The following is a 26,965-nucleotide window of genomic DNA, read 5'->3' as shown; positions in this document are numbered from 1 at the left end:
CATATACGGAGTGGTCGGAGTTAATCCGGGGCCCTCCACTACGGCGTCCTTCGTAGGCACTGTGTTTCTTCACCACATTTGCAATTTTCGTTTACGCCTCTTGCCTGCCCTCCAACAGAGTGGTAGGCCAACGCAGAGTGTGAGCGGCGAGTGCGTGCCGACGAGGCAAACTAAATCTTAGATGATGTTCACGATCAGAGCATGCAAACTCACCAAAAAATCCTTTATTCATCGCGAGATCACATGTGTCTCTCTTTAGAATAGATTCCAGAGAGGAATTCACATTCAAAGGCTTGAGAAACGACAGTAGTAGTCAGGCGGTGTAGAGACGAAACTGAATCGCAAGCGTAATACATTCTGGCTTTTGTTCAAGTTGATGAGAATATCGTTACAGAAATCAGCACTTTACACCATTCCAGCTTTTTGCTTTTAGTTCATAGTGTAATGAGCGATTAGCTTGTCGTCGCTGTCGGCATGGAGTGGCAGGGCTACCGGGGTTGCAACTTCGGCTTCTGTTCCTGTCGTCGTCACGTCCGGCGCAGTCGTGCCCGCCATATCTCCGTTTTCTTCATCGTCGCCTGGAATGTGCACGCAATCATTGCAATAACACGAAAGCCATACACTTACACCGTGCAGCCGCCGCGGTGGCTGAGTGGTTATGGCGCTCGTCTGCTGGCCCGAAAGACCCGGGCTCGATCCCGGCCGCGGCGGTCGAATTTCAATGGAGGCGAAATTCTAGAGGCCCATGTGCTTTGCGATGTCAGTGCACGTTAAACAACCCCAGGTGGCCGAAATTTCCGGAGCCCTTCACTACGGCGTCACTCATAGCCTGAGTCGCTTTGGGACGTTAAACCTCCATAAAATCAAAACCAAAACTTACACCGTGCCGTTTCTTACCGTTAGCCCTTTTAGTTTTGCGCAGCGAACGCGCCCGGTCCACGGCTGAACTTTCTTGCTTCCATATATCGGGCAACGGATATTAGTGATCTCAGCCATATTAGACCATAGCACTGTCGTTATGAAGGAATAGTATCAGTTTTCTCCCTTTCCGGGGACGAAATTATGGAAAGGATATTAGCACTGCTTCAATTTCACCTACACGCCCGCCTGATCACGAGCCCCAAGTGACTCAGGACCACCTCGATAACATCCTCCTTGGCCGGCAGGAGACCACGGGAGTTTTAAGGCGTAAGCCTATCTTGGCTTGTGAGTGGCGTGGACGGGAGTTGTAGACAAAAGTTGTCCGCACGAACTGTCAATCATAAGTTGTATCGTAATTAAAATAAAATGTAAAGTTGTTTAAGCAACAGTTGATGAGCAACATATTTGTAATGATAGTTATAGTAAATAGATAGTAAAAAATAGAGATAGATAGTGATAAAGATAGCTATTGATAGTGACAGTCAGTGCTAGGATAGATAGTAGTGATGATGGTAGTGATAGTGATAATGATAGCCGCCAATAGTGATGATGACAGTGATGTTTATGGCTATAGTGATGGTGACAGTGGCGATGATGATAGTGGTGATGATAGCGATGGGGGAAATAAAAATAAAACAGAATGAAATGATGGAAAAACAAGAACAAATAAAAGAAGTAAAAGATAATATAAATCAATTAAATATGAAAACAAATAAAAATTTAATAGCCGAAAAAGATTAAATAAATAAGAATAGAAAATGGAGAGAAAAAGAGAGGAAACGTAAAGGCTTTCGCATTTCCGCTCTTAAACCGACTGAAGTGCAATCCCGTAATTTTGTGCATGACATACGATGCCCATGACACTCGGCTTCGACAGGCTTCCTGGCCATTCCGCTTCTCTGCTAAGCATTAGCTTGGGGGCAAGCATCTTGCTGCATACAAGTTCAGGCAATCGACGACATGCGCGAGATTCTCAAAGCCATGGTGGGTCATTCGGCAGTGCGGCGACACACACAGTATGAGAAAATTGCCTACACGTACGCAGTCATCTCATTCCTATCAATAGGGCTACCCAAGAGCTCGCCCCACTTCGCCGCTTCTAGCCTGTTGTACTGAGGAAATATCTCATCTTAAGGTACGAAACAGCGCAACTAACACGAAGGACCAGAACAAGAAGAAACACGGAAATATCTCTCTCAACTTCTGCCACTCGGTGTCCAGCTAAGGTAAGCCTCGTTAAAAAAATATTACAGGACGATTAGACATCTGATCCGACAATTTTGCGCAAGCAGTTGGAATTACTTTCAATTACCTTGATGATTTCAACCTAATGACTGTTATTAATTTAAGCTGAGGCTTCACACACGCGACAGAATTTTTATGGAGGGTGTAAGTGGGACGATGTGGGTGGGTAGGGCGCGGGAGGCGCTTCTGGGAGGTGGAGGTGGGGTGAATAGGTGGGTCGAGGGTGGAGGCGGGAGGGTGGGCTGCCATCTACCTAGGGGGGTCGGGTGGGCCGAACGGTGAGAACGCATATGAAGGCTTCATTTCTGCTATAAGTTCTGGAGTACCACTAAAGACGGCGGTGTGCTGTTCCGTCATCTACAACTTACCTTTCTTTTCTCCGGCACCTGAAACGAAAGGTAACATCTGTAGCTAACATACGCCAAAGTAGGATAAAGTTTCAAAATGCTATGCACAGAACATTTTCTGAAACTGTGCGCAAGGCTAAACAATCTGAACTGTTTATATACAGGGCACATTAAAAGGCACGTTAATCAACCAAAACGTGAGACAAGTTTCAAAGCGTGCGGCATTAATGGACCCCTAAATACCGCACCAGCCAGCGACGGCTTCGGAAAAACAGGGTTATCGAGGGAAGTATCTCTACCGAAATGTGTGCGAAGTTTGAAACTTAGACCCCGAGAACTGGCGTGCACTCTGCGCCAGATTAGTGCTGATAATCGTACTGCCACTCCAGCTGTGACGTCCCTGGCAAACTTGCTTGTGGTTAAGGCAGACACTCCTTAATGTTCTTCCGAAAATCCTCCATCTCGATTCACTGTCGGCTTGAAGTCTGTCGCGTCTATAGGATGCAAGCGCAACATCGACGCTGGCACCTAAGCACTCTACGCCAGACATAGTGACCATGCCTTCTGGTTTTCCTGCAGGAAATACCACAGACGCCAAACAGCAAGGGGGAAGAGGTGGCGCTTTCTTTTGCGCACATCCCCTGTCCTGCATCTTTATGTGGAGCACGGTGATGAGGAGAGCCTCGCCTTTTTCACAGAGAAGCTCTGCGCATGCGCTCCTTTCCTCCTCTGCGCTCTCCAGAGGTTCACAGGTTGAAAACAAACTCAAGCTTCTACTGGCCACGCGCACTGGCGTCAGTCGTAAGCGACAAATAGCGACAGTCGCAAAACACACGCCGCATGTGGAGCAGGCGGCGCCCACATGCGTTTGTTTTCAATAAGTTTTCTGAATAGCAGTCGAATCTTCGCGCACTTCCTAGAGGGCGCCACGTCTTCTAATAGAAGCGAATTGCGTACGCCAGGTACGAACTGCGCATGTTAGACCCAATAATGAGATTTTTGTTACGGTGGCCAGATGTCGAGAGACGTTCCGGAGGTACAGTGAGCATGACCTTAAACTCCTTTCCGCGAAAGTGCGCACAGTTCACTTCTGAAGCTCCGCACGTGCCCTGGATCATAAGCCTCGTTTTAGACAAATGCAGGCAACAATATAGCGCCTGCAACAGCGCCACTGAAAGAACAAAACAGCGGTGCAAACCTGACATCACTCTAAAGTGCTATGTATACTTCTACGCTGACCCCTCGACATTTCATCCAGTTTATCTGAATCAACCACAGCGGACCCACATGACGATGTTGCGGCAACACTGAGAAGAGCGCCACTCACTCACAACCAAGATGAGCGCCGCAGTGAGCATCAACGTCATGGACAGCAAGACGAGTAGCCCCAGAACGAGGTCCTTGACGATCGGCCTGTTAGAAGAAGAATCGGCACATGAGTATCCCTGTGAGCACTCTTTCGTCACTAAAGTATTCTGCACTCTCCCTCACGATTTAACGAGCAAACTGCTTTGGCATTCATCCTTTGATGTGCTCACATGAGCTGCAGTTTCCCGCTCCGGTGCCAGCAAACTAAGAGAGCGCATGCGCGACTGCATACCCTAGCAGTGAACCCTCGCATATCACTGTCGAAGACTGGTACACGTCAACATACGGACACTGAACCACACGAAAAACTAATCTGGTGAAAGAGTCGAACGTGCGGGCTGTAAACACAGTCTAATTTATACGAAGCAGCCATTTTGAATTAATTTGAGTTCACGAAGTCGCAGTGAAGCATGCTTTCAGGTCAAGGAGCGAGGTAAGGAAACGTGAATGTAGCGTTGTGCCTACCTCAAGAAACGGACAGTCCTAGGAGGCCTGACTGACGGCTCCCTAGTAAGGCGTATTTAAAATTAGGCCGAATGAAGGTGTGCCCTTCTTAAGGCAACCTCAGTGAAGTAAGGAGAGTTCTAAATTGGCCCATCGAGCACTCGGTCATGACCACTGCTGGTCGTGCTCCGCGTTCTAATTTGTAGTTACCCGCAATACACGTTCTATATCGTCGTCTTCGACATCGTTCTTAAGTAAGCACTCCATTTATAGATGCTCAACGCCAACAGCTCGGTGTCACCATGACCGCGCGATACAGCCGGATGAGTTAGCAGATAGGCTCACCTATACCGCGGAGTGGAGGTTTTTCCACCCGCACACAAAGGTGAGAAGGCGGCCACTGCGGCTCGAACGCATCTCTAAGGTCAGTAAAGATCGGAAGAATGATATGGTGTGTCCAACAGCGAAAGCAGGAAAGGGCGCTGCCAAGCACGTAAAATAGTAGCGCCGACGGATGCAAAGCGCGCTGTTGAGTTACGAAAGAGCTGATAGCGGAGGCTCCTCAAGCTACGAAAGCAGCAGAGGGAACACGCACGCAGCCTACCTAAAAAAAAAAACAGCAAGCGAAGGCGGTGGCACGTTCAGCAGCCAACAGGCCTAGCCAACACAGGTATGTGGCTACTACCACCTATATGAGCCGTCGTATAGAAAGACTACTCCCGCAATGAACTGCTACTCTGGACAACAAGGTAGACTACAAATTCATTTGGCTCCTGCGAGCCTTGCTTAAGCTTACCGTCGTTGGTTTTTGTCCGCTGAAAAGATAAAACCACGAAGGGTCATTCTGCATAAACGAACTAATGAAAAAAGGAACACAAGTGACTGACTACATTAAAGGCAAACAAAGCGCTGCCTCCCGCGTGCAGCGCTGATATACACCAATGGCATGAAAGGCTCCTTTCATGTGGCGCCTCTGTTCACCGCCAGAACCATGGTGTTTATAGAGCGCCGTGGCGAGGAACAGCACTAAAGGTCTGCGTATCAAAAATTTCGAGACAAACTGCGCACACTTGCCATCGCAATACGCAATGGGCGTCGCATATATGTGTCTTCTACTGAATGTAGCTGCATGACGCGCTGGCTGATAAATGAGGTTGAGTTGAATAGAATTTTTTCTCAGATTCAAAAGAAATGACTGACGAGTCTGATTAGAGGCACCTGACTAATGGCGCACACGTTTTCACATTCCTGTACAGCACAACGGCGACGCCACCCTTACGCGCCGCTGTATACTCAGACCACACGGCCGAGGCGGCTCTTGTGCATTGTTACCATTTTTTACCATTTTTCCACCTTTCGCAAGTTCTCCGATGGCGTCTCTAATTAACTTGGTAATAAACATGTGCAGAGAGTGCTCTCCTCCGGCGCCGAGGATGCTTACTCCGGTTGATCGCATTCCACGTTACATTAGTCTTAACAAGCTCTTGGATGTGTGCGGCCTGACATTGCTCGCAGCCAGACGGGGGAGTGGGGGGCAGTGATGGCGGAAGGTGTGCCGCTGTTAAGGGGCTACTTACCCCCCCCCCCCCCCCCTCAACCCAACTTCTCCTCCCGTAATAAACAGGCAAGGATTCATTGATGCTTCTGTAATTTACGCCTTTTTTCAACCATATCAGGAACCCTGAAGACTCGTGGACGCTTGAACAGCTTGGTGCAAAAAGTAAACGAAATTTTTAGTGACACTAGTCTATCTTTAAGAGTACGACTGCCGCTTATGGGACCTGCATTATGGTCGCAACAGGCTCTCTCATTTGCTGCTCATAATGATTTAAGTCGCAACGCTTGCGCCCTAGTCAGGCATTTATGAAATAAATAGCTTTGCTCACATACTTAACAAACCATGGAATCCTCTTGAGCCTCCACCTGCATACAAACCCAAAAGCAACTAAGCACCTCTTCTATGCTTCGTCCTTCTCATGATCGTCAACTACAACATGCAAAATTAAACACACTCTGAGGAACACCTTTCGCTGCTACGCCCTGTATAGTTGCAAGGAGCCGCTGGTATGTGAAAAGCCTTCTGCATGCTTATGCGGGCGTTCTCATTATCACACCGGGGGCCGTATATTTAATCTATCACGACGTAGACCGAGTTTGACGACATGAGTGACAGAGCATCGAGGGAGAGAACGATAGAGCAAATCAAACCGAAACGTCAAAATACAAGGTCCCAGGGTTGCCAAACGAAAATCTAAAAGGACACAAATTGCGTCCTCTTCTTGTCCCCACCACGCGGTGCATTCTTAAGGCGATAGCGCTAAGGGTCCCGTTCAGCGAAAAACTCAGCGTCGTAGTTGGCGTCGACGTTAGCGTTTGAGTGTCGAGAAAATCGGGATTGGTCGAAAAGGTCGTGACGTCCCAACCACATGATATCGCGTGGGTAACTGAAATGTCTCACAACAACTGAAAGAAAAATGGTCGAGACGGGAATCTAACCGCTCCCCCTTGGGTGGTGAGCAGGGCGCGCTATATGTCCCTCGACCACTGAGGTACAGAGTCCGACAAAAGTTGCCGGGCCATAGGGTCTGCTTTTGAGCAGTATAGTCAGGCTGTTACGACACCCGCGAAGCTCAAAATATCTGTAGTGGATAACAGAAGTATTGTTCTAACCTCTGACAACCTTGATAGCTCTATCGACATTTTAAGTGCCAGTATATACAGAAGTAAAGCAGACACTGTGGCCTGGGAACTTTTGACCAACCCTGTATGTTCGCTCGCTCGGTTAAAGGGAGGTATATTGTGTGTCTTGTGGTAAATAAAATTAAAATTAAATGAAACAAAAAAGAAAGAAGAGAAGGAAGTAAAGAACAGTGTCCATGTTCGGGAAGTGATATGCAAAGAGGACCCCAGACCTCTGAAGGCACTCATTAACGCTTTCACGTCATGTACTTAAGGCGGACTAGAAATGTGCCCCAAATTTTCGTTTCATCAACGAAGCAGGCTCTTACGAAAGGCTAGGATAAAGGTAGAAGGATTTGGTACGGGCTACTTGGTTAGGTATAATGGATAGAAATAGCGAGAAAACGGAGCAGATTACTTGAACTTGTGACGGGCAGGAATCGCCTGTACTAGCCGAAAATGCGCGCCACGATCTACGGCAGACTCTCGGCCTTACTCGTGGACCCATTCAGAAGGCACGTCCTCATGCAATTTCAGTAACGCACTTCAAAGGTCGCGCTTCCGTTGTGTCCAAAACCAGATTTCGGGCGCAGGTGAAGCGGTTGTTTGTGAAGTGAAACATATTGACTAGCGCAAACACAGACAGGGACCAAAGTAAGAGAAGAAACACGCTAGTATCCTGTCTGTGCGAGATTCTTTGGGCAAGGCAACCTGTAGGCCCAGGAATCAAGGGCTTCAGCGTCCGTAAAATGACAGGTGCTAGTCAGCGCTCGTGTTGTCGCCTTCTACTCATCCTAGCACTGGCTTCACGCTGTTTCCTTACACAAGTGATGTTGAATGAGTTGCTGCTGGTCAAGCCATGAGGTCGCGCTTTGATGTCATGCACTTATGTGCCTGTCTTAGAAACAAGATGGATGACTTACTCGATGGTAATGTGCCGCCCAGGATGGAAAAGGTGGCTGCCAGTTTCAGAGGGATAAAAAAAATACAACGACTGTCAGAGAAGTTTCCAAGTTCAGTCCTCCCATGGCGCAGTGACTTGACGCAAAAGCAAATGTCGCGGTGTTTCCGTTATTTGCACCTTTTCTGGCAACATGGGCCACAGCGGTCATTATATGAAGTATGACCGATTTCTGGGTGCAGTAACAAGCACGTGCACTTAATAAGCACGTGCCAGTACGTTACCGTCCCCGGTGGACATATTTCAAAGTTCAAGCAAAAATGTGCTCTTTTTAGTGATGCCGCGGTTGTAATTATATGCAGGCTTAGTATTAAATAATATATAACCAGCTGCTGCGTTTGAAGCCAGGTTGCTTTGAGCAGCTAGCATTCTATGCAAAGGTAATAGAAACAGTTCTGAAGACGGCCTCATTCTTTAAATATTTGAACCATGCCCTTTACGTTCATTTCCAGGGAAATTTTGCAAGGCATGCTCACATCATATGAAGCTATTGTTAAGCGACAGCCTTTATACTGCCTGAAAGCAATTCTTCCATCGCCTTTACACCGCCTGCAAGCAATTCTGCCCTGTCCTATACACGGCTCGTCATTTTACGTCTTTCTGAAGGAAAGCCAAACATGTTGACGCTACTGGTGCTTATCAAAGCGGTATCTCAGAGCTTTCAACTGGGACTGGGTAGAGTAACTCCGGGCAGGCCGAAGTGAAGTTACACCTGCCGCTACAGTGTGGAGCAATCATTGAGTCTGCAAACATTGGACTGAAACCAAAAGATTAACTTGCTTCGATAATTATAACGCCCTCTTGTCTGCCAGTGTGCGGTCAAGTATCGCAAATCGCACAAACGCCGCATGTGCGTCTCAGCGTGAATCGTATCATCACAGTTGGGACGCTCATTTAATAGCCAATCAATAGAAATATTGAAAGATTACAAACATACTCTTATACTACACTAGCTGCCGCGGTAGCTCGATGGTTATGGCACTCGGCTGCTGACCCGAAACACGCGGGTTCGGTCCCGACCGCGGCGGTCGCATTTCGATGGAGGCGAAATTCTAGAGGCCCGTGTACTGTGCGATGTCAGTGGAGGTTAAAGAACCCCAGGGGGTCGAAATTATCCGGAGCCCTTCACTACGGCGTTTATCATAGCCTGAGTCGCTTTGGGACGTTAAACCTCATACAACCAAAAATCAAATCTTGTGCCACTCTTTCCGGCACTTCCTGGGTCACCATTGACGTTTGTTTCTGGGCTTGCTATCCGGCTCGTATTGCGTCCTGTAACGAAATTACGACGAGGTCGGTTTCTGCATGCGTTCATACGTAAAAGCAAAAGTAGATGGTGATTGCAACGAATGATAAGACGGTGACCAAAACCTATTATGTCACTAAGAAATATGCTTCTGATATAAATATTTTACTGCAGCAAGATGGCGAGTTGCCGTTGTTCGTCTATGCAGTGACCACATGTCCTCATCTTTCTTTGGTGATAGTCTTTTCCGAGGTTCTTTCCGACGAAAATATGAATAGTACAGTGTTCTTCATCGTAGCAGCTTTGAAAAATTCTTCCGCCTCAACCCGAGGCTCACTTGAAGTGAAGCCGCGAACAAAGCTTGCATACTGAGGTAACTTTTGTCTCGTACTAAGTTTGACACTGATACTTACGTAGTTCGGCTGCGCATGGTGCGAAACCGGAATCGTATGCAATGAATCGAGGAAGCGGTGGCCACCAACTCCGAATTTCCGCAAAAAGGCACTGGTAGAGCCATCTGTCGTCGCTAGAAGAAAGCGCCACGATTCGAAAGGCGCCGAGGTGACCTTATAAGGTGCGCGGGTCCTTTGATCGCGCCATCGAACCCCGCCCTTGAGGCGTTGAGTTCGTCGATACCGGCGCAGACAATTACGTGTTTGCATCATGGTTGATGCGGGTGAATTTTTCAAAGCTGCTATGACAAAGGTACGGGACACTGCATACGACTTTCAGGGAACATTGTGCAGAACTCTGAAATACTTTACCGCTTTCAGATAGTAGCACCGTGCTGTAGCCGTAATCTGAAAAAGTTGTTATAAAGAAACCGTTGAGTTCAGTTGAACAATCTCCCGCAAAAAAAAAGTGCCAAGAATAAACAAAGTTCTCAACCGCAAGAACTTCTGAAAATAGTTGTTGAAGTAAAGCTTTTAGGATAGAATGAAAATTTCCAGGAGAAAAAAAAAGTAACTCGCAGGACGGTTGCTGTTGTGTAACTTGAGGTTCAGCCACAGCCTACGACGTCGCTCGTCACTGTTCCAGCCATTCACTGTGGAGCGTTGCATTGACACTCAACATGACGTCACTGAATGTTTATGAGTCACAGTATGTTTATGTCAACACCGCAGAACCGCCAAAACGTGGCCTTAACAGCTGTCGTTGTAATAGAAACTACCAGGCTTTTCACCCCGTCAATGTGCGATAGGGTGACAATGATAGCTATGCCACACCTTACCACGCGCCGCCCTGATGACTGCAGCCACACGCCTCAACGGCGCCCGTGAGCTGTGTGACGTCAGTGTCCGTTGAACGTCCCCGGGCGGTCCAAATTATTAAGCAGCCCTACACTACGACACCTTTTTCTGTCCTCCTTTTATTCCCTTCTCGATCCCTTCGCATACGGCGAGGTTGAGACGTCTACCAAGAAGTGAGACAGTTGTTGCGCCTTTGTCTTTTCTCAAAGCCACTTTTCCTTTTCATGTGCAACATTCTCGGCAGCAGGCGCCGGCCGACATGCATATTGACCCTCAGGAGTCAGGCTTCCCTGGACATCATTTGATCCGCGTGGGAACGCTGGCGTACTATGTCGTAAAGGAGAACATCTGCACTTTGCTGTAGAGGGCAATGCTGCGTGGACGTAGAGGGTCGGTGAAAAGTTCCCACGCCACGGGGTCTGCTTTTGAGCATTATAGCCAGGCGGTTACAACCCCTCCGAAGCTAAAAATATCTGCAGAGGGCATAAGAACTATCGTTCTAACCTCTGAGAAACTTGATTGCTGGATCGGCATCTTAAGCGCCAGGATAAAGCGATGAATCACAGACCCTGTGGCCTGGGAACGTTTGACCAAATCTATACATACATTAGCCTTGCGGGACGAACAGGAGGGGAGCAGACCCTCTCGAGGATGACTAAACTCTGATGGCGTCACGTCATCCGGGAAAGGGGATACAAGTGTACGCTTAGGCGGATTGGCGGGACACTGGTCAAACAGCGCTTCTTCTCTGCTTCTTCTGTCACAGAGCTCTGTTTCGTCGACGGAAAGAAGGTACACACTGGTGGCACCTCTGCCGCGCAACAAGCAGATACGGCAACGAAGACAACCCGGCTGGTTAGCCCTATGTCATAGCTGTATGGTAACGATGGCTTCTAACGATTGCAATATCAAACAGACCCGCCCAGCAGGCTCAGCGTCACTCTGTTCCGGGGCTGCTCACTTGGTTCCGGAGGTGACATCGGCGCGGGCGTGTACAAGAAGGGCACCGGAGTAGAAGCAACGTCGAACGTCACGCGGTGCGGTGGCTGGCGAGGCCTGGGCGGGGCGGCAACTAGCGCTCCTCTCGGGGCGTCCGCTGGCGGAAGGACGGCCGCCGCTTGGGGAAGGACGAGACCGGCGACGGCGCTCCGAGGCCCTGGTGGCGTTGTGCGCGGAGAAGCGCCCTGGGGCAGGGCGGCGGCGATGGCCGGCACGCAAGAAGCCGGCGTCGAGTCCACTTGCGCCGCCCGAAACGCTGCCGGCGGTGGATCGACGCCGCGATGCCCGGAAGACGCCGATAGCGGAAAAACATCCATGGAGGCGAAATGTCCACTGGGTCGAACGATGTCCTCCTTCTTCTTCTTCACCTCAGTAAATATGGCACATACCCACGCGGGGGGGGTTGTTGTTGTTGTTACCCTGATACAATGGCACATGTCCACATAGGGGGATTGGCCAAGAATTGGGGGGCACAGAGATAAATATTTCCTGGGGATTGGCCAAGGTTGTTGTTGTTGTTGTTGTTGTTGTTGTTGTTGTTGTTGTTGTTGTTGTTGTTGTTGTTGTTGTTGTTGTTGTTGTTGTTGTTGTTGTTGTTGACCTCACACAATGGCAAATACCCACAAGGGGGATTGGCCATAACCAGGCGGTGACTATTTAAATGACCAGTTGCATGTGGCAAGCATGGGATGACCTACCAAAATTTGGATCGCACAGTTTTCGTAGCCGAGGTGGTTGCAGGAGGTTAGGGGGGTCATACAAACTAAAATTTAGGCAAAGAAGGGGTAGGGATTACTATAGGATGGGCAGGACGAAAGCTCATGAAGGTAGACGTTTTGATTCTAGTAGATAATTTTGAACGGCAGAGCAAACATTCCCATTGGTATGGCCAAGCATAGAAGCGCCAAGAGACAGAACAACCGCAGAAGACAGGCGCAAACTGAGATTCTGTATTGGAACTTCTAATAGTCGCCTCCTAATCGATGAGTAGCGACGGCAAAAAAGAAGAAAGTGCTCTATTGTTTCCGGCTCCGCACAATACGGACACAATGGGGAGATCGCCAGACCAGGCCTGTAGAGGTAAAAATTTAGTTGCGGCACCTGACAACGAAGCCTCGTGAAGGAAACTTAAGATTGCGCGATCGCCAGTCTGAGCTTCTCCAAGGGAACAGTAGGTGCTGGAAGTCGTCCAAGGAAGTAAGCGCTAATGCGCCCAATTCTTTAATTACAGTGTACCGTCGAAAGCGCGCCGCCGTGATGTAAGCAGTTGTTGGAAGCGGGTCAACAATCGGTCCACTCAGGGCTGCCTTCGCTAAAGCATCAGCTGCTTCATTTAATAGAAGACCCCTGTGACCCAAAGAGGGAAGTGCTACCTTCTTCTTCTTCTTCTTTTTCTTCTTCTGCTTCTTAAAACAAGGCACATACCTAAAGCCCCTCACATACCCACATGGAAGGATTAGCCAAGGTGTAGTGGCATAAACAAGGAAATTTCCATAGGAGATTGCGACAAACGGCGTCCTCCTTTTTAACCTTCCTTCTTTTTCTCTTCACCTTTCTACACAGCACGCAGCCATGGTTTAGAATTTGGCACGAGTTTCAAGGATTCGGAGATTAAGACACCCAGAAAGCTACATCAGCGGCTCCCACGTCGCATAGCCATTAAATATCGACCGGACGTTTATCTTTGTGGTAATGCGAATGTAATCTGCTGCTGGAGGGGTGTGAAATACCGACTGGAGGCCTTTTACAGCGAGAGTTGTAATCGCTTTACGACGTGATACGTCAACAGAGTGGCTTCCGTGCTGCTGGCCTGAGGAGTACAGCTCGCAATCCGCCGCCGCAGAGAACAGGCGCCAGCGGGAGAGGAGGAGGAGCTGGTCACAGGTGGTTGGGAATGACTTTGAGCAGTCGCGAGCTACGCCGGTAAAGAGGTACGCCGTTACTTCTGCGCATGCTCGGGCTGCGCGGCTGGTCGGAGCGGCTGAGTGCGCGCGGTGCGGAAAACGAGTACAGCTCTAAGTAGACAAGCGTCGGGACGGGGGCGATGTTGAACTGGTCCGCGAGCTATGGGGTTGGCGAATGGGAAAGCCCGTCGGAGAACTTCGCAGATGTACACGATACTGGGCACTGCTATTCGCTGCCATGGGTTCTGAGCAGGAAAACGAAAGCGCGAGTGTGGCGTTAAAATGACGGTCCTGGGGTGTGGGGAAGGGGCGTAGCTCAGGCGTGCATCATGCGTTTGCGATCAGCGCGGCGCGTTGCACCTGGCGTGTGACCACAACAACTCCGCATGCACGGAGATTAACAGCTGTCGCTGTAAGGCTATCGCGCACCCATGATGGTGACTCAGTGCTTATGATATCGTTCGGCTGCTGAGCACAATGTCAGGTGTTCAGATTACAGGCTGCATTTAGATGGAGGTGAAACACTCTAGTATGTCACTCGTTTTGTGTACACCGCCAACATAGAAAGTGCCTTTAACAATCCGAACTAGCATATGAACTATGAGACACGCTGCAGAAGAATACCCTGGATTATTCCCAAGCATGGAGTATTAATCTGGAGTCCGCGGGAGTAATCTAGACGAAATGCTTTTGAAGCGAAAAATTAATGGTCTAACTCGTGCTGAGCCTAGATATCCCACTGCAGAAACGAATGCCTGCTGTTAAATGTTTTGATCCCATGTATACACAAGAAACTCAAGGATGGTTCTCACTAAAGAAACCTTGAACTTTCTTCGTTAGGTCACTTGTAAGCACCCTGCGATGACGTAGCGCGTACGACATAAAGACAGCTTAAAATCATCGCCTGGTATCTGTGTCTTGGTGCAAGCATTTACTGCGTTAGCACTGGAACATTCGTGTCGGAAAAACGTGTCCGTCCGTCTGAAGCCTCGGTTGGCAGGTGGCAAAGTAAAGAGAGAGAGAAATCCTGTCTACTTTTCCCCCTTACAGCATCCAACACGTCAGGGTAGAGGGCTGAGCAGAGAGCTGATACGGCGTGTTACATTGTGATTGCTCGGTTGGGTCGGGAGAGTGAATCGGGGGCACGGCGTTTCCCACGGTGATTGACAGACTGGATCATGCCTCGCACTCACACTGTCTGAGCCCGTCAGCGGCTTCTCCGTTAACGGGAACACTAACGTTAACACATAAGTCGAATTGATCGTCTATAACTTTTTTTAATTTCCAATTGTGTGACGCGTTCCAGGTGATGGCCGGTCTGGTGAATGCAAGGAACGGGGATAAAATGGATAAAAGGATAAAACGAACTAGTATACTAGCGTTGACAGAAGCATGTTTATAGATATTTTCTGCACGAGACTTCGTAAATAACACACGCCCACGCCAGCCGAGAGGTATCGTACCGTTTAGCGAACGGAATTTCTCAATATTAGCGACTCGTAAATAATTTACTCTCTTTTCTAGAGGTCCATTAGCTTCTAGGTTCCATTATGAGATAATTTCTAGCTCATATCGCCGCCTAAAACGTTGTCACACGTGCTGGTATATACGCAATTGGAAGTTGAGGTACTGCGCCGCTGAGAGATCGCAATTAAGCCCCACCGTAGATATGTTCTACCATTTGTTATCAAGACAGCAAAACCAAAAACGCTAGTGATGCAGTTGCAAAGGAAAAAACAGACACGTGCAGAACGCGAAAAGAAGAAGAGGTCCGGCCATGGAGCATCGGGCGGGAAAGTCTCGATCTCCCGAGGACAGCCTGCTTTCCAGTATTTCGCCGTCCGGTGCCTGCGCTGCGGGTGCGAATGCGGGCGCCACTGACCCCAGTTCGTCCTGCCCCAAGGATCGCTCGACTACAGCAGCCGTAGCCCCGCGAAGCGGGGCCTACAGACAAGGGCTCCGGTACCCCCCCAGATCTTGCCTGAAATCGCCGAAACGGCCGAAACCTGGCCATCCTGCGAAAGGTGCATTACGCTCGCACTAGTTCCGCGGGGGTGGTTTCATTGATCGATTACATCGATTTATCCGCGAAATATTGGAAACGAAATTTGTGATGCTGCTTTGCCCACATAGTCACCTATACTACTCACTCATTACGAACCTTCGCTAATTATTTGCTGATAAGATATGGTTCTAATTTGCGGCGGAACTTTTCCTGTACCAGTCAAAGATCCTTGCCGTCTAAGATTGCTCGCCCTACGAAGTATAACCTGTCCTTAAGATTTCCCTGCAGTCTTCTTTGAACTCATTTCGTTTGCAGTCGCCAGCGCGAGCAACTTTCCTGGCCAGTGTCCTGCCTATAGCGCCAAAGTTTTTTCCGTCCACTGCGCAGGCGCCGCGGATGTAGCGAGGTCGAAAAGCACGGTGGACGGCGGCGCTGTTCTCAAGGACGAACCTGCAGTCACCCTACCGGCAAGCACTGGCGCCGCTGCAGAAACCAGGAAGGGCGCACAGAACCAGGCAGAGGCGCAGTGCTGCGCAGGGAACTCGCAGCTGGAAACCGCTTTGGCCTCCGACGTACGTGGTTGCAGTTGGCAGCTCCGATCCCGCAGCTAACGAGGCTCGTACTCTCTTATTGTGCGGATGCCGCAGGTAGAAGGTTATTGCATATATAGCTGCTGCTTTCATTGCTCGACCACGCTCTACGCGGCACTTGCACAGCTTGACGTAGCACTATGCCCGCCGCTATGGCTGTGTGTGGCGCTGGTGAACACTCGCAATGTTAGGCAGCGCTGAGCACCTTTGAAAGTAGAGAAACAACCCCCGCCGTATCTCAGTTCATAGGGCACTGCAAGCGGACCAGCCACATGCAGAATTATAGTTCGTAGCGTGCCGTTATTTTTAGTTATTTATTTTGTTAAAAATCTTAGGCTGCTATAAGTTTGTTGTGACGCTTCCTTTGCGCAGTGCCTCATGGGGCCTGTAATATATTTGAAGCAAATAAGCTAAAACGAGTTCTACATCGCAGGCTCAAGGACAAGCTCCGAAGGCCCCGCTGAGACCTCGCATTGCGCTGTTGCCGGTGGGGCACGAGGAACCCCGGCGTCGCTCAGATGCGCCCGAGGACCCTGGCGGCACCGTAGGTGAAGCTTTGACTTGGCACGTGGGCGGCATGCTGGACAGCCTACTAAGCGACTTCCGGTCCGTGGCGCACGTCTTCAGGAAAAGAGAGCGGTCTCTGCTGGCTACGGCCGAGGACACGGCCCCGACATCGGACGATATAGACTGCAACTCCTTCGTCCAGATCCGTAAGTGGGATATCGCATCTACTTCTAACGGCCCTTCGAGAATCTGTCCGATAAACCCACCGCTTACGTCGCAGGCGCCAGATCTGGCCGCGAGGGAGCTGCAGTAACTGGAGGAACCACGTCGCAGTTGAGTGACGGTCAGGAGCGCATCACATTAGTTTAAGCATGAAATGCTTGTAGCTCCAGTTCTCAGCTATCTTAATCGAACATCTTCCCGAAATCGCGGCGAATTCCCTGTCGAGATCAGCGCCGAATAAGCCACGAATTTATATCAGGAATATGTTCGCACACACCAGAATGAAAGAATACTTCACAAAGTGCTTGAAGCAACAATCGCGCAAACGCCGGCGCTGAACCAGAAGTATGCTTTTCATGAGCAACAGATAATTCGGGCGTTACCACAGGGCTGTACACATTGCTGCTAGGCATGAATAACTCTCGCCAAACAGGTGGTTAGACTAATAACAGACGGCGCTACAAATGCCACACACTACTGTAAGGTGTATCGATGCCAGCTCCTCGTTTAGGGTAAAGTCGTTCACTGTTCAGTCAGGAAAGCCCGTCTGTAGTAGTTTCTTGAGACAACGGAGTATTGCTGTCATTGACAATGGCGAAATTGTACATAACTTTCTCGTCATGACCAGACACGTAAATATTGATATTTGCTTTTTGTGTCAGTGGTATAGGCTTCACTCAGGAGGTGAACTGCAAATCATGATCAACGAGTTAGACAGGCAGAGCAGATCGATGGGTCTAAAAATTAACATGCAGAAAACCAAGGTAATGTTCAACAGCCTAGCAAGGGAACAACAGTTCACAGTTGGCAGGGAGAGCCTAGAAATTGTCCCGGAATACGTCTACTTAGGGCAGGCAGTGACAGCTGATCCGGATCATGAGAGGGAGATAACTAGAAGGATAAGAATGGGGTGGAGCGCATATGGCAAATTCTCGCAGATCATGAGTGGCAGTTTACCAATTTCCCTCAAGAGGAAAGTGTACAACAGCATAATCTTACCGGTACTCACCTACGGGGCAGAAACGTGGAGGCTAACGAAAAGAGTTCAGCTTAAGTTAAGGACAACGCAGCGAGCCATGGAAAGAAAAATTATAGGTGTAACGTTAAGAGATCGGAAGCGGGCAGAGTGGGTGAGGGAACAAACACGGATTAATGACATCCTAGTCGAAATCAAGAGAAAGAAATGGGCTTGGGCAGGGCATGTAATGCGAAGGCAGGATAACCGCTGGTCTTTAAGGGTAACGGAGTGGGTTCCAAGAGAAAGTAAGCGTAGCAGGGGGCGGCAGAAGGTTAGGTGGGCGGATGAGATTAAGAAGTTTGCAGGCAAAGAGTGGATGCAGCTGACAAAGGATAGGGTTAATTGGAGAGACATGGGAGAGGCCTTTGCCCTGCAGTGGGTGTAGTAAGGCTGATGATGATGATGATGATGATGATGATGATTATGATGATGATGATGATGATGGTATAGGCTTGAGCCTCGTCGGTGCACGCTTGTACAGTTTCCTGAAAAGTCGAAGTGGGATGCAAAGCTCCCACGCTGTGTGCATTGCGTTTGCTCGTGTCTCCTCCAGACTTAGCCTAAGAAGCTGGGATCAAGTATTTCCCGCATTCACAGACACCGAAAACAAGGTGTATTCTAATAGCTACTTGGTGTGCCAAGCCTTGCGTAAGGGTCTCATTAGAAGGGCTGTAACTTCTACTGCGTCTATGCTGCGCAACATTTTTTTCTTTACGTTTTTGATCGCTGATGTATATACAGAATAATATGTGGCCAAACTGTTCTTAAGTGTTTTTTAGTGTCATTAGAAACTATATTTTTTTTATTTTGCGCAACTATATCTCGTTATGCGTGAAACATATAAATATGAACTTCAGCGGTTTGATAGATATGTTAGCGCAGAACACAATGTATAATTATGACAGCTCTGAGACACTTCTTTTTTAAGATACAGAACGGCAGACTGGACATAGAAACGTCTCTTGGGTCAAGTTCAGAACGGTGATCACAAAGTCATTTTCGCTAATGACGTAACCAGTTTTAATTGAGTATCGTGAACATCTCTAAATTCAATTTTCTCGCCAGCAAATGCGTCTTTCGCAGCCGAACAAGCATCAACACAGCCAGAAATAGCAACAGATTAGACTTTTGCTAGTACTAAAAATTGGATGGATCTGTCCTGGCTGTTCCTTGAAGCTAAGTGCTCGGTCGCCGCGCACGAATGGAGCCGAGGAGGCGTGTGCTCTGCCAACTGCGTCCGAGCGCAGTCCACAGAAGGCGACCGCTTGCTTGCAGCGGGCCGGCTGTCTCCGCTCAGGGCCGTGCTGCTGTCCAATTTCTCGTCGCCGGCGCGGGCCAAGCACAGCGGCTCCGGCTCGTCCGACCAACGGGGCGGCGTCCATCTGAAGTGTTTCGCTGCGCTGACGGCCGCCGGCTCCATCCTGCTGCTGCTGCTCATCTACTCGCTGCGCGGACTGCGGGAGCAAGCGCTGCGATGCAGCGAGAGCTGCCGACCCGGCAACGTCTCGTCGGCCGCCGTGGACTGACTCGGGCCAGGGAGGATTTGCCGCGACCAGACACGGACGGCGCAGCCTGCACGCCGCTCCTAGCACTTAGTTCTTATCAGCTCCTGTACATAGTCCTTCCTCACCGGGTGCTATGGGGCTCACAGGAAGTAGAAAAGAACACAATAAAGGCAGTTTCCAGGGGTGGCATTTCGATCGTGACAGTCCTCACTCGGCCGCGACCAGACACGGACGGCGCAGCCTGCCCGCCGCTCCTAGCACTTAGTTCTTATCATCTCCTGTACATAGTCATTGCTCACCGGGTGCTATGGGGCTCTCAGGAAGTAGGAAAGAACGCAACAAAGGCAGTGTCCAGTGGCTGCATTTCGATCGTGACAGTCCTAACTCGGCCGCGACCAGACACGGACGGCGCAGCCTGCACGCCGCTCCTAGCACTTAGTTCTTATCAGCTCCTGTACATAGTCCTTCCTCACCGGGTGCTATGGGGCTCTCAGGAAGTAGAAAAGAACGCAATAAAGGCAGTGTCCAGTGGCGGCATTTCGATCGTGACAGTCCTCACTCGGCCGCGACCAGACACGGACGGCGCAGCCTGCACGCCGCTCCTAGCGCTTAGTTCTTATCAGCTCCTGTACATAGTCCTTCCTCACCGGGTGTTATGGGGCTCACAGGAAGTAGAAAAGAACACAATAGGCAGTGTCCAGGGGTGGCATTTCGATCGTGACAGTCCTCACTCGGCCGCGACCAGACACGGACGGCGCAGCCTGCCCGCCGCTCCTAGCACTTAGTTCTTATCATCTCCTGTACATAGTCATTGCTCACCGGGTGCTATGGGGCTCTCAGGAAGTAGAAAAGAACGCAATAAAGGCAGTGTCCAGTGGCGGCATTTCGATCGTGACAGTCCTGACTCGGCCGCGACCAGACACGGACGGCGCAGCCTGCACGCCGCTCCTAGCACTTAGTTCTTATCATCTTCTGTACATAGTCATTCCTCACCGGGTGTTATAGGGCTCACAGGAAGTAGAAAAGAACGCAATAAAGGCAGTGTCCAGTGGCGGCATTTCGATCGTGACAGTCCTGACTCGGCCGCGACCAGACACGGACGGCGCAGCCTGCCCGCCGCTCCTAGCACTTAGTTCTTATCATCTCCTGTGCATAGCCCTTCCTCACCGGGTGCTATGGGGCTCTCAGGAAGTAGAAAAGAACGCAATAAAGGCAGTGTCCAGTGGCGGCATTTCGATCGTGACAGTCCTGACTCGGCCGCGACCAGACACGGACGGCGCAACCTGCACGCCGCTCCTAGAACTTAGTTCTTATCAGCTCCTGTACATAGTCCTTCCTCACCGGGTGCTATGGGGCTCTCAGCAAGTAGGAAAGAACGCAACAAAGGCAGTGTCCAGTGGCGGCATTTCGATCGTGACAGTCCTGACTCGGCCGCGACCAGACACGGACGGCGCAACCTGCACGCCGCTCCTAGCACTTAGTTCTTATCAGCTCCTGTACATAGTCCTTCCTCATCGGGTGCTATGGGGCTCTCAGGAAGTAGGAAAGAACGCAACAAAGGCAGTGTCCAGTGGCTGCATTTCGATCGTGACAGTCCTGACTCGGCCGCGACCAGACACGGACGGCGCAGCCTGCACGCCGCTCCTAGCACTTAGTTCTTATCAGCTCCTGTACATAGTCCTTCCTCACCGGGTGCTATGGGGCTCTCAGGAAGTAGAAAAGAACGCAATAAAGGCAGTGTCCAGTGGCGGCATTTCGATCGTGACAGTCCTGACTCGGCCGCGACCAGACACGGACGGCGCATCCTGCACGCCGCTCCTAGCACTTAGTTCTTATCAGCTCCTGTACATAGTCCTTCCTCACCGGGTGCTATGGGGCTCTCAGGAAGTAGGAAAGAACGCAACAAAGGCAGTGTCCAGTGGCTGCATTTCGATCGTGACAGTCCTCACTCGGCCGCGACCAGACACGGACGGCGCAGCCTGCACGCCGCTCCTAGCACTTAGTTCTTATCAGCTCCTGCACATAGTCCTTCCTCACCGGGTGCTACGGGGTTCACAGGAAGTACAAAAGAACGCAATAAAGGCAGTGTCCGGTGGCGGCATTTCTATCGTGACAGTCCTCACACGAGTTTTCGACAGTGGCGTATTTTCACCCCCTTCCTTCCTTGCCTGGCAGCGCTGTCGTGTCCGCCCCGTGCGAGACTATACCGCTGCATAACTTGCTCCCCTGCTCCCATGTGGATACCATTGCGCGTCCAGGCGAGGTGCTGACGTAGGAAGGAAAAGTATGGCATGGATGCCTGAGTGTGCGCGGTTGATAAAAAATGCAGGCTAGCCACATCTGCATCGCCGTCAGTATCTGGCACCATTAGACGAAGAGCACCCACGGTCGGTGCAGTCGCCGGCATAGCGGACTTTCCTTTCTGCGGTGCTTGCCGTCAGACGTTTGCGCAACGCAAGAGAACATTCAGCATAGCACACTGCAGCCCGTTTCTGCAGCAGCTCGAGGTCAGTCGCCCACTGACTGCAAGTAGCCTCCCGCTACACAAGAAGTGGCGGACAAAGACTCTCAAATCGCAAGAACACTTGAATAAATTGGTTCGGTAGTAAACACAAAGCGAAGATTATGTGAGAGACCCCCTCTGCTTTTTGAACGGCGATCTCGTGTGTGAGCAGATCCGAAGTTCCGAGAGCGAAATGAGGAAATAACCGGGGTTCTCCGCTTATGCCCATGTGTGAAGTGCGGAAGCGCGGTGACTTAAATTGGTGACGCCACAATCGACACCATAGCAACGAGATGCCGCAAATTTGAAAGCTGTGAACAACTTTTTCGGGGGTCGCCCTGGGCATATTTCTGGAAATGGCCCGGGCCAAATTTGAAGGTCTCCATCGTGTTGGGCACACTCAATTATGGCTGGACATCGATTTTGGTCCAAATCGACCAAGGTCAAATTACGCAGGTGACCCGGGCTAAATTTTTTGAAATGACCCGGCCAAATTTGCAGGTCGCCATTGTGTCGAGCACCGTCAATTATTGTTGGACATCGATTTTGGTCCAAATCCGCCGAGGTCAAATTTCTGGGGTGGCCCGGGCCATTCTCAGAATATTAGAGCACATCTTGTATATTTAAGAGGGTGGCATACTCTTAGCACTTCGGTGTGAACATGGAACCTGTAGTGGGTGCGAAAAGTCAATAACATCACGACTTGGCCGGTGACAGCTTTTCGTTACCACTGTACAATGTTTGACCATTGTATAATTTGTCGTAGAAACCGTAAGCAGGATTGCCCATTGCGCTGTAAAGTGGCTCTTGGGCGCGGGAGGCACGACCACCGTCCAGCCGCATGGATCAGCGGTCAGTTCCTCTTATCTCGGCGTGAATCCACAGCAGCAGGTGGCTACCGAGCGACCCTTATAGCGGATACTAAAAAAAAAGTTAAAGCACCTCGCACCACCCCCCCTCCCCCGCCCCCACTGCCCATTTACTAATACTTATTTCCCTTCTTGCTATCAAACTTTATTGTTGTTGCTGCTGTTGTTGTTGTTGTTAGCCTGTCAAAAGAAATCCTGTCAAGAAATCAAACTTTGTTGATTTCTTGGGCTAGGCTCTCTTCCACTCTTCTCCGCCCTAGCGGAAAACTTGCGGCACAGAAGGCTACATTGTTATCGTTTTTCTTTTATTTCATTTCGTCTTTTGTTTTTTCACACGTCACGTTTCTAGAAAGGCAATACAAACGTTTCCCTGTTGCTGGCGACGGTCATACGTCTTTTCTTCCCATCCCCTCGTGCTGTGATTCAGCCAGAGAGAGAGAGAATAAACTGCGTTGAGAAAGAGCCACCTTTCTGCTTCGGCCACTGAGCGGAGCGTGAACGCGGCGCCATAGACGAGGCAGAAGACTAGCACGTTCTCAGTATTGCCCACTGCAGCATATCCCGCTGAGGGCAACAACAGCAGCAGCATCAGCGTGCCTTCTGCGTGATGCACCCAGCGACGAGTGCCCCCCAGCAGGGATTCGCCCGGCCTCCTCTGCGCACGATGCCTGGCCCCTGGTACGATGGCCGGAGCCCGGGCGCGGCGCATCCTCTACCGCTGATGCACCCCGGCGCAGTCGCGCAGCCACGGCCGCAAGCCCGGCACCTGCATGACCCCGGTACGTTGCCCACGCTGACGAGCTTGTCCCGACACAGCAGAAAATGCGGCCCTCAATATAAGCAAATCCATAAAATTCAGCAATGTCGAATTGTGGCTAGTCGCTTTGCAATCTTGTAAAGGAACAGCACACTCAGGCTATATACCGACCAACCTCCCCTCCCCGACGCCATCACAGTACTGCCGAGAATCCACTGTGTTTAGGGGAATTCCCCTGCGAAGTAGGATTCAAGCGAGGATGTAGTTACTCATTAACATCCAATCGAGCGCAGTCATATAGTGCTCTGTCTACTGAAAAGCTGTACAGCGTTCATTTGTAGCCGCTACAATATCAGCAAAATGCGGTGATGTTCTGCGTGTCGAACGCAGCGCCATGACACACCGCTTAGCGAGAGGAGCAGGCATACCTTTAGCGCTTTTCACGCCCCCTGTTTGCGCTTATAGATCTTACTTGTGGCTAATAGGTCGAAGCCACATGTGACGAGCGTCATCTAACGGCCACGTCAAGAGCATCTTGGCACGTAGTGTCATCAGTTAAATGCGCACCTCTAATAGTTCATATCGCGTTTATCGCGGCCCAAGCGGCTGACGGCAGCTGTTTTTAGGCGTGCACTGAACACCTGCAGCGCCGCCTTAGTCCATGGTTGCGGTAGGGCTCATGTTCATGGGTAACTGCTTTCTCGCTAACTGCCAAGGATACTTGCACAATGAGCGACCACTGCTTAAATAGACCCCCAGAGGTTTGGAACAAGCCAAGAAACACAGAAGTTTGATCGCCGTCCCTTCCTCTTATCCTGCTTCTCTAACCAGCGGCTTCAAGCCTTCGTTTTCTAAATTGAACACCATAATTAAATTTTCTTTGATCCGTGGAATGTATGTGCGCTTGGCTTGACAAGCCAGAGAGAGGGCGCAAATGACAAGGCAGACGCGACAGGGCAGAAAAAGTCTTACTTCATTTTCCCTTCCTAAACCTGACTGTGCCGTAAAAGAAAAATTAATTTGCACATGAAAGCAAATAAAGAGTAACAGAAATGTGAAGTGTTGAAGGGTTGTTTCCTTTCGGTGTAAGCTTCAAAGGGTTTTCTTAGCGACAGCAAAAACAATTTTAACGACGAATGTACAACTATGCTGTGGCTTACAGGCCGTGTCTTACAGGCCGCATCGTTGACAAAAGCTTTTTCTGCAGCTCACGAGCTTGATTCTTTCACTTTCTAAATAAAAATTAATTCAATACAATTTAATCCGCATTGGATTTAAATTAATCCACATTGGACGGCGGCATCATGGCCGGCTGCAATGATGACCGAAATGGGATCACAAAGAGCAAAGCTGCATGTGATTGCGGCGCCATCTGCTGCGTTCATCTGTCCCACACCTGTAGCTTATTGCTCAGAACAAGGAGTGGCATGCGGCTGGTCAGTCCGGAAGGAGTTTTGTTGGGCCATGAGCACCGAGATTTTAAGGAGTTAAGGAGAACACCGTGTCCCGTGAAACTTATACCATTAGGTAGGTTCCGCTGAGTATCTGGCGTGTGGTATACGCCGATTTCGCATGTTTCCACAAATTTGGGATGACATGTTTTCGCGAATGACCTTCGGACGTTCTCCAGAAGAAAGGCAACGCAAAGGCATAAGTGCAATAGGTGCGCTTAGTTCTGCTGCCTTTGGCCTGCGATTGTCACACAAGATGACGTGAGTATACTTGCTTTGAAACCTGCTCAATTTGTGTGCCACCAGTGCAACTAATTTTTCCAAACTTTTCTCCTTGCAGTCATGGATACGACAACCACTCAAGGCGTCACTGGTAAGAGAGCCGTCACACATCGCACCCATCAGTGCCGTTATCCACGGGTGGAGCTGATGCATGCTGATGGCTCTTTTATACAGCATGGTCTGAGGATACCGGCGCAAAAGCCGTTCTTTGCGCCTTTCGAAATAAGTTCAGTGGTGTCGGAAACGCAACGAATTTGACATGCCGCTGCGCTTCCTCTGCGAGTGCCTTCCCTGGTTAGAACTTCTCTGTCTGTTGCCTTGATGTGAGGCCTACAAGCGAACTCTGCCTCCTAGCTGCGAGGCAGGATTACTTGCGAGTGTTCACCCTTATACACGTCGTATTGAAGGTGAATATTTATGTTACACATATATTACTCATAGCACTGGCTTAGTACAGTCGGACTGCATCTAAAAGGAGAATCTTTGTCCACATAGGTGGTCTAACAACGTCATTTTCGTGTTTTCTGTGATTAGCAAGCAGAAGGCCCAACTGTCCAAATTAACAGCACTTGTTTGAAAACAACCTCGATTAAAATGCACGCACGCACGCACGCACGCACGCACGCACGCACACACACACACACACACACACACACACACACACACACACACACACACACACACACACACACACACACACACACACACACACACACACACACACACACACACGCGCGCGCGCGCGCGCGCGCACACACACACACACACACACACTAAAAAGAAAAGAAAAGGTCTCTAAGCGCAGAATAAAACCAAGGAACTTTTGGATGAGAGCCTGAAGCACTGCTTTCGGAGAGCCACTGGAATATGGCTTCAAAAATTTTAGCGTTTCGCTCAGGGGCTGCGACACTTCTGGATTTACACGCAGTTGCGCAGTGCCACAATGCACGTTCGTTGTAAAATCAGTAAATCACTTGAAAATGTGCAGAAAGTGCAGCTTAGATTTGTCTCGAGCTTCATAAAAGAAATCATTTTGCTAGCGCTTAGTGAACACACGAGACGAAGAACACAAATACACAGGACTGACGCTAGCTTTAATAAGTTCATAAAAGAAACTGAAGCAGCACCTTGCACCCTTATCAGCATCGCCACCGCGCTGGCAGCTGCGTAATATATGACTGGCTATCAGGAAATGAAAGGCGCAGTAACTGTCCCACTTCTTAGCGGACAGCTCAACCGCGCCGTGAGGAAAGGGAGGACGATGGGAGTGGAAGATGAAAGAAAGAGGTGCCGTAATGGAGGCCTCCGGAACAGGCACGTAGCCAGAAATTTTTTTTTCGGGGGGGGGGGGGGGGGGGGCGAGGCAGTTGTATAAGGCGAAACCTAAGCGCGGAGGGTGGGGGGCAGGGCCCATTTCTAACAAGAACACTGCTGGAGGGGGAGGGGGGTTGAGCGAGATTTCGGGAGTGGGGGCTTGGATAAGTGCCTGCTCCGGAATAATTTCGGCCACCTGGGGATCCTTAACGTGCACTGGCAACACACAGCACACGGGCGCTGTGCGATGTCAGTGCACGTTAAGGATCCCCAGGAGATCGAAATCATTCCGGAGCCCTCCAACTACGGCCCCTCTTGCGCCGCAGTGCAACAACCCGCGCACCAGAAGAGGAGGAGGGAATGAGGAGAGGACGGCTTTAACTATCTCTACTTGGGTGGACACTTCACCCCCGCAGTGAGGGTAACGGCACACGGGTTTAAGAATTGAGAGAGAAGGGAAAAGTGCACCGATATACCACGCTCGGTCTGCAGTGCATATGTGAATGGGACCGCCGTCCGCTTCCGCGGTGTGCTGCCTTAGCAGGTTCCCTTCACAGCTTTCCTGGTCGTGTATCGGA

At 50.1% G+C, this 26,965-nt stretch overlaps 3 protein-coding genes across 3 annotated transcripts; 2 read left to right on the top strand and 1 right to left on the bottom strand.

The window, feature by feature from the left end:
- Positions 1-343: 343 nt before the first annotated feature.
- Positions 344-11,802, bottom strand: LOC144094559 (uncharacterized). The gene is made up of 8 exons (XM_077628475.1): positions 11,423-11,802; positions 9,976-10,011; positions 7,928-7,963; positions 6,216-6,248; positions 5,122-5,140; positions 3,841-3,926; positions 2,535-2,552; positions 344-578 (listed from the first exon to the last, which is right to left on the bottom strand). The coding sequence occupies exons 1-8, from the start codon at positions 11,775-11,777 to the stop codon at positions 430-432; spliced, it is 732 nt and encodes a 243-aa protein (XP_077484601.1). The 5' UTR covers positions 11,778-11,802; the 3' UTR covers positions 344-429.
- A 3,314-nt stretch (positions 11,803-15,116) lies between these two features.
- On the top strand, positions 15,117-19,334 carry LOC144094558 (uncharacterized). Its single transcript, XM_077628474.1, has 4 exons — positions 15,117-15,388; positions 15,757-15,941; positions 16,393-16,672; positions 18,982-19,334. Exons 1-4 carry the CDS (start codon positions 15,142-15,144, stop codon positions 19,230-19,232), a joined length of 963 nt encoding a protein of 320 aa, XP_077484600.1. The 5' UTR covers positions 15,117-15,141; the 3' UTR covers positions 19,233-19,334.
- A 3,632-nt stretch (positions 19,335-22,966) lies between these two features.
- Positions 22,967-25,331, top strand: LOC144094470 (uncharacterized). Its single transcript, XM_077628400.1, has 2 exons — positions 22,967-23,362; positions 25,132-25,331. Exons 1-2 carry the CDS (start codon positions 23,191-23,193, stop codon positions 25,329-25,331), a joined length of 372 nt encoding a protein of 123 aa, XP_077484526.1. The 5' UTR covers positions 22,967-23,190.
- Positions 25,332-26,965: the final 1,634 nt, after the last annotated feature.

This window comes from Amblyomma americanum, chromosome 6 (genome assembly GCF_052857255.1).
Source record: "Amblyomma americanum isolate KBUSLIRL-KWMA chromosome 6, ASM5285725v1, whole genome shotgun sequence".
In the NCBI taxonomy this organism is placed as follows: Eukaryota; Metazoa; Arthropoda; class Arachnida; order Ixodida; family Ixodidae; genus Amblyomma; species Amblyomma americanum.
Note: the sequence above shows the minus strand (reverse complement) of the source record. Positions and strands in the feature narration are given on the sequence as shown.

Bases quoted from the DNA above. Each gene is read 5' to 3' on its own strand.
- LOC144094559 (XM_077628475.1), bottom strand. From the start codon at position 11,777: ATGGATGTTTTTCCGCTATCGGCGTCTTCCGGGCATCGCGGCGTCGAT. The intron at 10,012-11,422 runs GTGAGCAGCCCC...CAACTTTTTCAG, and splicing joins GATGTCACCTCCGGAACCAA to ATTACGGCTACAGCACGGTG. The intron at 7,964-9,975 runs GTAAAGTATTTC...TGAAACTGGCAG, and splicing joins GGTGCTACTATCTGAAAGCG to CCACCTTTTCCATCCTGGGC.
- LOC144094558 (XM_077628474.1), top strand. From the start codon at position 15,142: ATGGAGCATCGGGCGGGAAAGTCTCGATCTCCCGAGGACAGCCTGCTT. The intron at 15,389-15,756 runs GTGCATTACGCT...TCCACTGCGCAG, and splicing joins ACCTGGCCATCCTGCGAAAG to GCGCCGCGGATGTAGCGAGG. The intron at 16,673-18,981 runs GTAAGTGGGATA...GCTTGCTTGCAG, and splicing joins CAACTCCTTCGTCCAGATCC to CGGGCCGGCTGTCTCCGCTC.
- LOC144094470 (XM_077628400.1), top strand. From the start codon at position 23,191: ATGCACCCAGCGACGAGTGCCCCCCAGCAGGGATTCGCCCGGCCTCCT. The intron at 23,363-25,131 runs GTACGTTGCCCA...TTCTCCTTGCAG, and splicing joins CCGGCACCTGCATGACCCCG to TCATGGATACGACAACCACT.